The sequence below is a fragment of the Engraulis encrasicolus genome, chromosome 5 (assembly GCF_034702125.1).
Source record: "Engraulis encrasicolus isolate BLACKSEA-1 chromosome 5, IST_EnEncr_1.0, whole genome shotgun sequence".
Classification (NCBI taxonomy): domain Eukaryota; kingdom Metazoa; phylum Chordata; class Actinopteri; order Clupeiformes; family Engraulidae; genus Engraulis; species Engraulis encrasicolus.
Window position 1 is genome coordinate 32,060,002 of NC_085861.1, and position 14,746 is coordinate 32,074,747.

Genomic DNA, 14,746 nt, shown 5'->3' on the forward strand with positions numbered 1-14,746 from the left:
CGGCCCTTGGGGGTGGTGGCGGAGGTGTTAGGGGTGCTGCGGGCGGAGGCTCCCCGGGGGGAGGGAGCGGGACTCGGGGAGGACGCCCGGCCTCTTGGCGTGGACATCCCTCTCTGTGACAATGTGCCTGGGCTGAGAGGGGGACACAGAGGGGGAAAGAAAGAAAGAAAGAAAGAAAGAAAGAAAGAAAGAAAGAAAGAAAGAAAGAAAGAAAGAAAGAAAGAAAGAAAGAAAGAAAGGAAAAAGAAAGAAAGAAAGACAGAAAGAACGTAAGAAAGAAAGAACGAAAGAAAGAAAGAATAGAGTAGCAAAGAATCATAGCAAAGAAATATAGCAAAGAATCAAAAAGAAAGAAAGCACAAGAACAGAGGGGGTTAATGAGTCATCCAACGTTACAGGGGTATAAAAGCCAGAATGAAAGGGTAGCAGGCAGTCCTGACTCACTCCCTCCATCTCCACCCTCAGAGCTATGACACCAAGCTCAGCTTCCCAACCCCGAGTACCCCTTCTGGAGGCGCTCCCATCCTCAGACACATGCTCACGCTCCACACACACACACACACACACACACACACACACACACACACACACACACACACACACACACACACACACACACACACACACACACACACACACACACACACACAGAGAGAGACAGGCGCACACAGACACGCACACGCATGCACCCATTCACACTCACACACGCACGCACACGCATACACACACACACACACACACACCGTTTTTATTCCCAGCGTTGCACCAGGATGAAGCAGAGCATGAATTATATCGATCCTTCCACTCATAAACCCAGAGTCACGACCTTGTTTCCCTCCCCTCTCTGCTCCAGTCCACACTAAAGTACCGGAGAATTAGAAATCCCTCTTTGCCGTTTGACATTTCTTCAATTCTTTCTCAGCTGGCGTAGGCGGCTTTTCTGTCTTCTCAGTAATCGAATCCATAATTCAGCAATACCCACTTTGTCTCTCTTGCTCTCTCACATTCATGCACGCTCACCCGCCCGCGCAGATACATGCAAAAGGAAAACACACAAGCACACACACACGGGTACACATACACACACACACACACAAACAAACAAGCACACATGCGCGCACACACACCACTGGAGCGCAAAATCATACAACTTCTGCTGTTTGCTATGCTGCCAGAAGCTCACAGTTCATGCAGCTAATGAGTTGTGTGGTTAGAGTGAAGGATGCCGCAGAGCTCTGCTGTGCTGTGCTGGGCTGTGCTGTGTTATGCATGGGCAGGAGGCAAGAATGCTAAACAGCACCAGGCAAATGGGGGCATACGGGGGCAAATGAGGCCTAATGGAGAGGGAGTGGCGGTGCACGGAGGGCAAAGGAGCATGAGGAGGGCAGATGGGGTTGGAATCCAGGGCAATTAGGGTTATGACTGGCAAAGGGTAAACAACTGGGTGGTGTACAGTGTACTTTCTGTGTTACAGCTCTAGGTTGGCAGAGATTTTCTGCATGCATTTTCAAATTGAAAAACAGCAATTCTTGAATAATCGGGAAAAAAATATGTATGGGGGTGTATGGGGAGTAATGTTTGCCAGTGTGAGGGCAGATGCAGTGCTAGAAGTTCTAGGAGGAGGAAGTGGTACCAGTATTGCAATGGTGAAGCATCACAAGGGAGCAATCCATGGTGTCATCAGAGAGAGTAGAGAGAGAGAGGTTCCATTGGCCCATTGTTTCCGGGTTCTATTATTGCAAGGGGGAGTGGGGGGAAATCCCACTTTAGGCAGACCTAGGCAGACCTAAGGACTGTTCTATTCAATTCTTGAAGCATTATGACACGCCCTTTTAGGCAGACCGGAACCTGGTCACATTAGGTGCCCATAGCAACCTATTACATTGGCATATCTCTATATACTTAAAGAATCCATGGTGTCATCATCCCTTTTCTGAGCATCAGATTGATATCATCAGCAGCAGGTTGACTACGCGCATCAGATTTATATCATTCTGTGTGTCTCCTCCTGCACATATGTACTGGATGTCAGACATGGGGGAGCACCAATGACGTCCGTCATTCTGACTATGAGTACCAAGAAAATGGCTATATAAAACTGATCTATTATTATTATTATAATTACAATAATTACAATAATAATAATAATAATAATAATAATTATTATTATTATTATTATTATTATTATTATTATTATTATTATTATTATTATTATTATTATTGCTATTATTATTATTATTATTAATGTACGGTCTATAGAAAGAACTCTATCTGCTTCGCCATCTGTGGAAAAAGCTCACTATTCATCTCATTCTGTCGTCAGGAAAGGCACAAAATGTCCATCACTCCACACTAATATGCAGGTCTATCTGCCTTTTTCTTTTCCACCCAACCCTTAACCTGCAGGCTTACCCGATTGTTCCTGAGATTTGCCACAAGGACACCACACAAGGAAACAACATTATTATGGTTTTATGGGCTCATTATTAGAGGGTACGTCTGTCTCTCCTCTTCCCGTGACCTTTAACAGTAGCGCCGCTACACCCTTTTTTTGGTGGCCATCTGCCCAGCGTAGCTTCTTTCCGTCCCATTATGTGCCCTTGTGTTTGACCTAAAGCATTTAGCTCCTGTGGCTGGGAGCAGGTCTGGGCCAAAACACTACAGTTGCCAGATAGGGACAGATGCAGAGACATGCTGTGTCCACTAGAGGGGGGTGTTCTTCTGAAGTATGATCAAAGGGAATTTATATATTTGGGGCTCTGGCATTGACCCGCACAGTTTCCTGGCACTGCACCACTGCAACAACACACTGCCATCCCATCTGTCTGTGGCTATGGTGCAATTACAGTGATGGAGGATACTGCTCAAAAGCTCACAACAAACACTCCGGCCAGGCACAGCTTAAAAGCAATAAGCTATTTTATGTGGACAATTTTCATTTGGGGGAGTATCTGCAACATTAGGGCATGAGCAAAGATGGTTGATGCACCACACTTAATCATGACGAGACATTTCCTAAGGCTATGATTGCAAAAGGTGGGTTCACTAATCCACTTCTCAACAAACAGAAGACTATCATCCCCAGTACACACCTTCTGCGAGTAGCAGCAATAAAGCCATGAGGAGCAGAAACAATATTTTAAGTTAACGGCACACGCCAGCATGCAGCCCTGAAGAACTAAAATGTATATTGACATGCTTGCCATTTTTGGCATGCGTTTCAATCTTACCGTGTTTTATGAGTCAAACTGCAAAGTAAGTTGAATACGGTGTCAGGTATCATCAGATGAACTAGTACTTTGCATATGCCATATGGGGCCAACCTGGCTGCATGGCAGTATACTACTATGTGCTAGTACTATGTACTGCATAGTTACTGCAGGTATACTATCTTTGTAGCCTGGTAAACCAGCGCCACCCGCTGGGCGCCGAAATTTTTCAGCTGCGAGTGGGTCTGGCCTCGGATCTGAGAATGTTTCGAACACTGTGCCCTGAGCCTGGCAAAAACCAATTACAACGCAGAAATTTGTTTTGAATCAAAGCGGGCGGGGTTTTGAGGGAGTGACGACGAAGCTCGCAACACCGTTGGGAAAGCACATCAACGGCAAAGATCGCCGATTGGTCAGAGCGCCGGCACAGTTTGAAAAAACAACAGGTTGTTCTCATCAGCAATCGTCGGAGGCATCGTTCATCGGGGCCAGACTAAATTACTCCGGTCTCACATTTAGGCTGGTTTATCAGGCTACTATCTTTGGTATTCATATAACACTCACCTGGGTGCAGCCATGAGCTTCATAGCGGGCAGAGTGTGTCTCTTCTTGAGCACCTTCTCTTTGGCCAGAGCACTCTTCTCCTTCTCATTCTCCCGCTCCTTGTCCTTCTTCTCCTTCTTTCTTTTCTCCATTTGCTGGGGTGAAAAAAACACACACTGTCTTAGTTTCAAGTCCTCATTTATTATTGAGCTTTGGCCACTATCTGCCACTTTTCAGTTCTTCATTGTGCACCGCAGATGTATGTTCATTGTCTTTGGTTGATATGGTGGCTTGTAGCAACACCTAGTATGTGTGTATGTTGTGTCTGTCTCTGTGAGTACTAGTATCAGAATGTCTGACAAATCTCCTCCTGGACAATTTGATGAATGTTGTCCGCCTTTGCAAATTTGATGGACGGAGATTTATCCAGGCAGGAGGGAGATTTGTCCTGCTTCCAAACACTTGGTGTCGTCGTTGGTGTGGGTGTGGGTCAGGGCTTGACACTGGCACCTGCCAACCAGCCAAATGCTGGTTAAATGTGACTGTGGCTAGTAATAATTTCAGTATCACTAGCCATCTTGGCAGTAAGTCTAGGACTTCTGACCTCAAGTATAGACTATAGTGGTAAAAAAGATAACTATAGCCACAATTTTGGCTAGTAGAAAGGTTGAATGGCTAATGACTTGCGAACACCACTAGCCACAGTGGCCGATGAGTGAAAAATGTCAAGCCCTGGTGTGGGGGTACTCACGGGCGCGGAGTCACGTCGGGGAGAGCGCTGGGCGAAGAGAAGAGAAGAGAAGAGAAGAGAAGAGAAGAGAAGAGAAGAGAAGAGAAGAGAAGAGAAGAGAAGAGAAGAGAAGAGAAGAGAAGGAGGGGGAGGAGGAGAGTGAAGAGGAGACAAAAATGGAGACATAAAGAGAGGGGGAGGGTAGAAATATGGGAAGATGAGAGAAAAAAATGGAAACATAAAGAGAGGAGTAGAACGAGGATAGGAAGGCAGAGGAAGAGGAGGACAGGCATGGTAGGACAGTAGAGTGAGAGAGAAGGAGGAGGGTGAAATTATGTCAAGCCCTGGTGTGGGTACTCACGGGGGCGGAGTCACGTCGGGGAGAGCGCTGGGCGATGTCAGGGGTGCTGGTGGTGACCCTCCAGCGGTCGGAGCAGCGGTGGTGCGGCCGGTGAGAGCAGAGGGTGAGGGGGCTGGCAGAGGACGAGCGAGGGCACAGCGGAGATCCACCATCTGTGGAGGGAAACAAAGTCAAGTCCAGTTTATGGGCTGTGACGAAAGTGGATTTATACGGGCAAGGGCACTGACAGCTTTGGCAGGCAGGGCCCAGGATAAAACTCATTTGAAAGAGCCCTACACTCAATGCATACAAAGTAATGAGGACCCGAATTCAGGACCCCTTGTCTTCTTGCCCCCCCTGTTGGTTTCCCTTATATACAGGCACTGTCAGGATTAAGAAATCGTCAATAGTTGATAGCTGTGTTGGCTTATTTGCAATCACCCATTGCAAAGGCAACACAATCACCCATTTCACAGGCTAGGAGCTATGGTGTCAGGAAACACTCCAACCCACTGGCAGCATTTTGTGTGTACAAATTACAGTCCTAATATGCAAGACTCAAGTACTATGGATCTGTAATGTCTAATCTGGCTAAAAGGCATAAATTAAACAGTCTACAACGACTTGTAGAGGAGCATAGAGCAGAAACGTAAGGGCCATCATAAAGGAAAGTGTTGGTGAGTGAAGGAAGATTTTGTTAGAAGGGGATGCACTCTCACAAATGAAGAGGTTTCCTGACTAGACCTGACTAAAGGTTAACAAGGTTGGTTAAAGGTCAACAAACGCTGACAGCAGTTACCTCATCATTACTATTTAATGACGTGCTTAACACATGTCGGCTACCACAAACTCCTGCACGTGGAATCTGCAGTATGTAATGTATAACCATAACCACTCCGTGCGGAGGCAGAGGAACACAGTCACCGGTAGACCACAGTGGCTTTCATACAAATATTTTAACAAGCACATTCATGTATGTCTTTATAATGGACTTAACTGCCACCCAACAAAATCCTACGCCGTGCGGTAGGGCGAGTGCATATGCTCCATGTATTTATAGTGCATAGTTGCTGTCCATCCTGAGTCATGTGACATTGCAACAGTTCAGTTCGTGTGGGTACAATATTCTGTTATTCTATAGGCTGAATTAAGTTCCATTGACTTGTTCATCAATGTCATTAAAACCGTGAATACTTGATTATGTCCACAGTTTCTCATTATTAATTTTTGGCCATTTAAAAAAAATATTCCAAACCACAACCAAAATGTGGACAAACCTAAATGAAAAAGGGTGTGTGTGTGTGTGTGTGCATGTGTATGTGTGTGTGTGTGTGCATATGAACATACGTGCATGTATACCAGGGCCAAATGCTGGTAAAAGTTGGCTGTGGCTACTAACAATTTCAGTCTCACTAGCCACTTTGACAGACAACGTATTCTTTGGTTTGACAAATGAAAGCATTTAAATGCATTAGTATTGTTAAGAAAAAAATTCTGGCTGGCAGAAAGGGTAAATGGCTAGTGACTCAGAAAAACCACTAGCCACAGTGGCCGGTGAGCAAAAAGGTTAATGTCAAGCCCTGATGTCTACATGGTGGAAGTGGGGGCTGATGGGGTACTTACGCGAGTCTCTGTGGGTGGTCAGGACGCTGGCGGCACTGCGACTGCGGGCCAGGAAGGACAGCGTGGGCGTCATCAGGCGGTCCACCACGCTGCTCTCCCACGGGGTCAGCTCCCGTCTACGGCCTGCGGGAGGGGGACAAACAGAGCGTGAAAAATGCAACAAAAAACAAAAAAACACAACGCTGAACAACACACAAACCTGAGTCATGCTTGTTGATGTGGAAACATCAGGGAGATGTAATGGTGACTTACCCTTACCCGGTGTGACAGGAATGTTAGGACAGTGAAAGTTCTATAGATTCATTACAATTTGGCATTTTAGAATCTTGCATTGTTATAGAACGCATTCTTTTTATGGAATGCTCAAAAACCCACACTCTTAAAGGTTAAGGGCGCACGTCTGGCTCCTGAGTGCGGTTCGTTGTTTCGATTCTTTCACCTTTTTCACCGCAGGGGTGAGAACTAAGAGGGGAAACTCTGCATCAGCGCCCATCCTGGCAACAGGCACCAACACTGGGCATGGGTATAACACAACATCCCTCCTTCTCCATGGACGCAGAGTGAGCTCATGGTGCAGGCGGAATGCCCAGACAAACACATGGGCATCAAAGACGTTTTAGAGCCTCTTTGACCTTCAGGGCCTGGCATGACCCTGACTGGGTGATTGAGGAGTGTGTCAGGGAAAAAAAAGATCAAAAAGATGATGGCATGCACAACTGTGGTGTTGTAAAGATTGGACCTCATTATCGAGTCGATGAAAGCAAAATTTAAAAAATGAATGAATAAATTCCAACAAACAAATAACATTTTGAGTCAAGTGCTTGTGGAAAGGAAGGCCGGGAGGAAATGGCAAGAATGTCTCGTTAGAGACGATGAAGTCCTCAATAGCCTTGGTCTCATTGCAGGGCCAGCCCCGGGCTGGCCCGGACAAAAGGGGGCTGACGGTGATCTCATCAAAAGGGGGCTAGGTGCTAAAGATGGCCGCCGGGCCAGGTTGTGGGGCTAAGGGCCGCTTTCCCTGGCCCGTCGAATTCGATGGGCCATCCGGGGCCATCAAGCACGCCGAGGCTCGGAGGCGGGGTCAACCTCTGTGTAATAATGTGGCTGCATGGGGGACTTATCGCTAAATTCTGGGCAAATTATGGTTAAGCATTAGTTTGGGGTGTTTGGCTTTCTTATGGCATAATTTCATAAGATGCAACCTTGGCACTTCTGTTTGTGTTTTTAAAGTTATTTAGCCAACATAACTTTTTTTGTTGTTATCAGGGCATCATGGGCACCACTACACTTAAACTTGGGATGTCATAGCTAAGTCATGTCGGCTTTTTCTGCTTTTAGCCGCCAACTCTTGTGCCATTATCGTGATTTGGCATGCTTTCCACTGGACACCAATAAAAAGTGTCTCACAAATACTCACACATGACATTTATGTCGGCTTATTTAGCTTTTGCGCTATTATCGCCGAAGGTCTGGTAGGCTATATCGCACGTTTCAGACAGATCGCCAAACACAGTTTGAAATTTACACAAGGGCTTTAATGTCAAATGGATGGAAATAACATGAATGAATAGACAAGTGGCACGCCGCAACGAGGGGGTGTGTCGCTATGTCCGGGGCTCATAATTTTCTATAGCAACTGATGAAGGTGATGTCTCCGGGATTTGGTCTCCTTTCACATGGTAACTTATTCAATTACCTGCACATTCATGTCTCGCTATGTCCGGGGCTCATGCTTCTGTGCGCGATTGGGGGGATTAACTGGGCATGTTCGCACGTCTCCTTCTGTTCACTCTCAGTTGTCGAGCTGCTCGTATTTTCATGCGTCTTTGTCTTCTTAACATGCGCTGCGTCCCATACAGCTTCTGAATCGACAACTTTGCCATGTAATAAAACTGTTCTTGAAAGGCAAGCCATTTTCTTTGCAGTTCTTGTCGTCTTTGTCCGTAGGCTACGAGCCAAACGGCGACCTGCTCCAGCAGAGTTTGCTCAATTTTCTTCTCCTTCTTTGTCGTTGTTCTGTTGTTGTCCTTCTGTGATTTGGGGCGAAAGTGGGCTGTGCCCGACTGACGTTTCACAAACAAGGCGTGTACCTGAATGTGCCTGGGGTCGGCTATGAGTCCGATCAGGCAAAAAATGGCCCGGGCCGGCAGCTCCGAGCCGGCCACTCTCCTGAGCCCCGGGCGGCCCCGGGCCGCTGAAGCGCGGCTAATGAGACCAAGGCTAATGAAGTAACAGATTGTAAAAGCAGTCTTCCACTTGTGAAAATGAATGTGGGGCTTTCTTGGTTCTTCCTTTTCTTCTCAATCGCAGGAACAAGCAAAGGCAGGTTGGTGGAACAAAAAAATGATGCTGGCAAAAACGTCCCATTAAAAGTTTTCTTCACACATAGTTTGTTTCTGCTGAATGACCTCCCGGTGAGAAAACGGAGGGAGGAAGTAACCAGAATATGATGAAAGAGGGAACGATAAAAAATGTTCTGGCAGAAAAAGACGAGTTTTGATGAGGCTGGGAGTAATCAAGATCAGGCAACTCTTTCGCCAACACAATGCATCACGGATGTTTGAAGGCCAGAGAAACAAGGAATGCTAATTCATACACTCCCATACCTGTATTTATATTCTCGCCTACACTACACAGCACATTCATTAGGTAGATGTATATAGGGTAGAAGTGGGAAGGGTCTGGGGCAGACAGACAGACAGACGGAGAGAGAGAGAGAGAGAGAGAGAGAGAGAGAGAGAGAGAGAGAGAGAGAGAGAGAGAGAGAGAGAGAGAGAGAGAGAGAGAGAGAGGGAGAGGTGGCGACACTTGCACCTATGAAAGGGGGCAGGTAGAGAAGGGAAAGGGAAACAGTGATGGAGAGAGCAAAGGGAGAGAAATGAAGAGAAGAGGGAGTGTTCTTGGCAGGCGAGCGGTGCACTCTGCATTGCTCTAGGCAGAGCTTTTCAGGATGCATTATGGGGAGACTGAGTCAGCAACACAGCCCAGACTGGCATACATTAAACAAACACCCATAAAATCTAGACACTGAACTTTCCCAATGTCCTTGGCGTACCAATCACAAGACACACTGCGTTAGCCTAGTTATAAGAGGTGTATGAAAAGGAAGTTTGACATCAGGAAAGGTTTCTCCAAGTTCCTCAGGTCCTGTGACCAATCATAGAACGGATATGCTTGGGTAAGAGAAATCATAGGAAACATATGATTGGGTAATACGTGTGAACTGGTGATTCGATCGCCAGTTCACACTGAAGAAGGGTGTAAGCCCGAAACATCTGAGATGTGAGGCGATTAAAAAAGAAAAAAGAAATCTGAAGAGTGCTTCTTTATTTACTTATCTTTGAGAATTGAGTTCATTCATTGACGAAGTTAAGCACCCAGTGTAAAATATTAGACGACAAGGTGTTGAGCGCGCTTCCTGATCCTTCTGGGTAATACGTGTGCCAAGGATAATCACAGTGATGCATTAGAGCAGGTGCAATTTTACAGGGTCATCAAAGGGTCAGTATTTACTATGCACTACAAACATGCCGTCAGTCAACACTATTCGCCTACAGAAGAAATGGTTACACAATTCATAAAAATGACTTCATGTATGAAGGCTTAATGTACAGGTAAACATGCAAACAGAAAGTCCCACCACCAACACATGAAATGAAGTAGACACACCCAACAGTGTAGACGAGTAGGCAAGTGGTCTGGAGGAAAATGGAACGAAAGATGTCAGAAGGAGTAAAATATAATCGACACAAGCTACTTTCCCAGCTACATGGTCACATGATGGCATGAACCAAATGTCACCAAAACAAGATGGAGAAGGAAGAAGAGGAAAAAACACAACAAATGAAGGAATCAAATGTTGAATGTAGAAAACTTGATTTTTAAGAAATCAACCCGTCTAAGCAACCCAAAAGTGATTGAAGTGGAGAAACCATAAAAAACATGATTGGGTGAGATCATTCACACAAACTCTAGGAGTTTCAGTGTGTATGAAATCTGAATGCAAGACGAAATCAAAAGACAAAACCAAACTGAAGTCTACAACTACCAAAAAAAGAAATGAAGGAATCAAAGTCATGTCAACTGAAGGTTGAAAGGGAATCCAACAAAAGAGGTGGTAGATGAGGAGGAACATCCACAAACAGAAGGACTCTGATGGAGGCGATGGCGGAGGAGGAGGAGAAGAAGGAGGATTGAGGAGGGGAGGGAGGGAGCGCGCAGCATCCCCCCGTCCCCAGGTCGAGGGGGTGTCTTACTTCGGCTGGGCGAGTTCCAGAGAGTGGCGGAGGACTTGGACAGCCGCTTGTTTAGAACCGAGTCCACGTGTTTGGGGAGATTGACGGCGGACACGGAACAGCTGCCTGCTGAAATGTAAACAACGCCAACAACAACAAGAGACAAGAGACGGCTCACAACAGGCTTTCACATACACAGGAGGGCACTGCAACTCGAATGGATGGACATAGGCTGTTAAATATTACACTTTTGTGATGTTAGTGAGAGGCTTATTTAACCATTCATAGTAACAGCATCGTTGTATGGCCACTCCCATCTGTTGTGCGTGTATACACTCTTACTGCATCACGCACGCACGCACGCACGCACGCACGCCTAAATGGAGAACAGGAAAGGAGTGCACACAAAACATTTGGTTGGCCTCAAAACATTTATGACCTGTAGCTTACAGCTTCAAAGTCCCTTGGGCATAAATGAAAGACCATGACAAACATTGGGAACATGAAATGGCATTTATAATAAAAATAAGTCTTATTATGAAAAGGGGGAACACAGCAATGTGGCAGAAAATCCACATTTGGATATGTGGGTAAGACACAGCTTTCATAATCACAACCTTACATAAGAATGGGAGGTTCAAAGAAAACCTATAATTGTTTGGGTGCCCCTTTCCAATCTGCTTTAGAGCATTCGAGAGAGTGAGAGAGCAAGAGACAAAGAGAGAGCGAGAGACAGAGAGAGTGAGAGCGAGAGAAAGAGTGAGAGAAACAGAGAGCGAGAGAGAGAGAGAGAGAGAGAGAGAGAGAGAGAGAGCGAGAAGGAAGTGAGAGACTGTTTGCAAGGTCAGTCATTACCGCAAACACTTGGAACCCTAGTGGGTTAAGACACGATCAATGTGCATCGATCTTGTACTTATGACAACAGTTAGCAAAACACATCTGTCACGACAAGATCCGCAACACTCTGACACTACACCAAGTTTCCCAACAACACAACTAAGGCAGCGTGGGAAAGGGGCTTTGAACAAGACCTGTCATAAATGTTCTCAGTGCAATGCAGTTCCCACAAGCATGAATATCAAATGATATAAATAAAGCATGGCCAATCTCATGGTCCTGCATATACTGTGCACACACTATCAGATGTGTTATGCCTCTACACTGGATGTAGGTCAAAAGTGGCCATGACACATGGCAAGACGTTTAGGGAAACAGGATATTACTGCCTCAGTCATGTGGACAGTGATGTTGCTTCTCCAAAGGCAGAGCAGTCTTGGAATAACACCCACAATTCTTTGCAAACCATTCTAAGAATCCTTCACTGTTGCTAATGGTCAAACAAAGGGCAGGCAGTTAAAAAAAAAAAATATATATATATATATATATATACATTTCTTTGCTCCCTCTGTAAACGCCACGCAAAGAAGCACAGCTTTCAATCGTGAAAAACACTTTTAACTGAATGTTTTACGACTGCTAAAAACTGACAATGTGATCAAATACAAAGTTAATCCTTGAAATGTTATGGCTTTGGAAAACTACAATAGGCCTAATGATTATTTAAACATTACTACGGCTTTATTTCCAGCAGAGTAGCGGCAGTTACTGGAAACATAAACAAACTCTTTGCCCTGCTGCCCAGACTTCTGTCGATACCCCTTCTTGGAGCACGTATACAATATCATCCTCCTAATTACCGAAAGAAGCTTTTAAATGGTAAAATCTGGGCAAAACCACAAAGTCATAATCAATGAGAGTATCAGCAGAAAGAGCTCAGTTCCCAGACAGGGAGTAGGCCCACTCCTAAACTGGAAACGTCTACTGTATTTTCCACTGAATGTCTTTTTCCACTGAAGCTCCTTTTCAGTGAAGTCTTACAGAAGTCTAGGACTTCGCTTAATCCATGCATGGGAAATCAGCCAAATGCATCAACAGCAACAGAAGATGAAGATGGAGTTTGGCGTGACAGACTCATGGCGGTGCTTAGCATCAAATACGACTATCACAAATCAATGTCAAACTCTAAAAGGTAACCAAGCGTATTCTACTGAGACTTTGCACACACCCATTTCACGCACGTACACACGTACACACGTACACACGTACACACGTACACGCGCACACATACATGCACACACGCACACATACAGTACGTGGGCACACACAGACACACACAAACACAAATGTGTTGTGAGAGCAAAGTCAAAGTGAAGGATGCTAACCAGTCTAATTTCAGAGACTTATTATGTTGCTAATGGGCACCGTGACACTTTAAAAGACTCCATGGACAGCTAAGGTTCAATGGCACTCACTATTTTGAGGAACTTTCATGCACCTTATTTAAGTGCACCTCGAACCTGACTTTTTAATCATAGAGTACAGTTTTTTAACACTATAGGGTTTGTGTTGTGCAGTAAACATAAATAAATAAATTACTAAATATAATGGCCAATGCCCTGCAACTGCAGAGATACTCCTGATATTTAAGTATGAGGAAAGTATTGGTCTGTGTGTGAACAAGAGCATACACCGCACACACCACAAGTAAAAGTTGTAGCTATGGCAAGAATTTGACCAAACTGATGGATGTATACTCTGTGTGTGTGTGTGTGTGTGTGTGTGTGTGTGTGTGTGTGTGTGTGTGTGTGTGTGTGTGTGTGTGTGTGTGTGTGTGTGTGTGTGTGTGTGTGTGTGTGTGTGTGTGTGTGTGTGTGTGTGTGTGTGTGTGTGTGTGTGTGTGTGTGTGTGTGTGTGTGTGTGTGTGTGTGTGTGTGTGTGTGTGTACTCACTGCTCTCTCTCTGGCTGGGGCGGTGGATGCCTCCTGCCCAGGACCCCCTCTGCTGGCGAATCTCCGCCCACGTCTTCTTGGTGGACCTCTGGATAGCCGCCTCGTACTTCTCCTGAGATAGGACCACACACACGCACACACACACGCACACGCAGACACACACATGCAAGCACACGCACACAGGTCAGCCATATACAGTACTTCTACTAACATTCCACTGCCCACACAGTGCTCATCTCAACCTCTACACATCTGAGCCTCTCCACATAGTTCCACTGCAGCAAGACTTACACACAGGAAGACACAAACAGACAGACAGACAGACAGACAGACAGACAGACAGACAGACAGACAGACAGACAGACAGACAGACAGACAGACAGACAGACAGACAGACAGACAGACAGACACACACACACACACACACACACACACACACGCACACACACACAGACACACACACACACACACCACCCTCCTGAATAGTGAGAAAGAAGACAGTCTCCTATCCCAGGAGCATGGGAGGTCGTGTGCAGTGCAATGCTGGGTCAAACCACCCACATCAAACACTTCCATGAGGAAAGAAAACAGCCCCCAGTGCCTCATGAAAAGCCCTCAGATTATGCATGCACCTCAACAGAAACCCTTTTTGGTAGAGACAGGGAAGACGGAGACAGACTAACAGACACAGACAGATGCAGAAAGAGGAGAGGGAGAGAGGGATAAACAGAAAGAGAGAGCACTGACAGGCAGGGAGACAGACACACACAGACATATATATATAAGAGAGAGAGAGATACAAGAGAGAGAGAGAGAGAGAGAGAGAGAGAGAGAGAGAGAGAGAGAGAAAGCAATACATGAGAGAGCGTGAGAGAGAGAAAGAGAGAGCACATTACACTCTCTCTCACACACACACACACACAGACACGCGCACGCACACACACACACACACGCACACACTTACTCACTCACGCACGCACGGCAAGAGACAGAGATGAAATGGAGATGGAGATCGAGATAGTGATAGAGATGGAGAGACAGAGATATCGAAATAGAGATGGAGATAGTGATAGAGACGGAGAGACAGAGATATCGAAATAGAGATCGAGATAGTGATAGAGATGGAGAGACAGAGATATCGAAATAGAGATGGAGATAGTGATAGAGACGGAGAGACAGAGATATCGAAATAGAGATCGAGATAGCGATAATGAATGGCTCAACAGGGCATTGGTGTATTGATGGACATAGGGAGTGGGGGGGCTAGCTGCTAGCAG

At 45.7% G+C, this 14,746-nt stretch overlaps 1 protein-coding gene across 11 annotated transcripts in view; it reads right to left on the reverse strand.

The window, feature by feature from the left end:
- Positions 1-14,746, reverse strand: part of map7d1a (MAP7 domain containing 1a) — a 93,376-nt gene that overhangs the window by 30,445 nt on the left and 48,185 nt on the right. For 5 of the 11 annotated variants that reach the window (XM_063199114.1, XM_063199116.1, XM_063199111.1 and 2 more), the window contains 8 exons: positions 13,470-13,581; positions 10,702-10,809; positions 6,446-6,568; positions 4,844-4,995; positions 4,504-4,530; positions 3,774-3,907; positions 3,231-3,248; positions 1-132 (listed from right to left, as the gene is read on the reverse strand). The exon at positions 1-132 is cut by the window's left edge and continues 110 nt beyond it. In XM_063199114.1, coding sequence (XP_063055184.1) covers positions 1-132; positions 3,231-3,248; positions 3,774-3,907; positions 4,504-4,530; positions 4,844-4,995; positions 6,446-6,568; positions 10,702-10,809; positions 13,470-13,581 — 806 coding nt within the window. The remainder of the gene's footprint in view (positions 133-3,230; positions 3,249-3,773; positions 3,908-4,503; positions 4,531-4,843; positions 4,996-6,445; positions 6,569-10,701; positions 10,810-13,469; positions 13,582-14,746) is intronic. The other 6 variants (XM_063199122.1, XM_063199115.1, XM_063199120.1 and 3 more) reach the window with 4 other exon arrangements.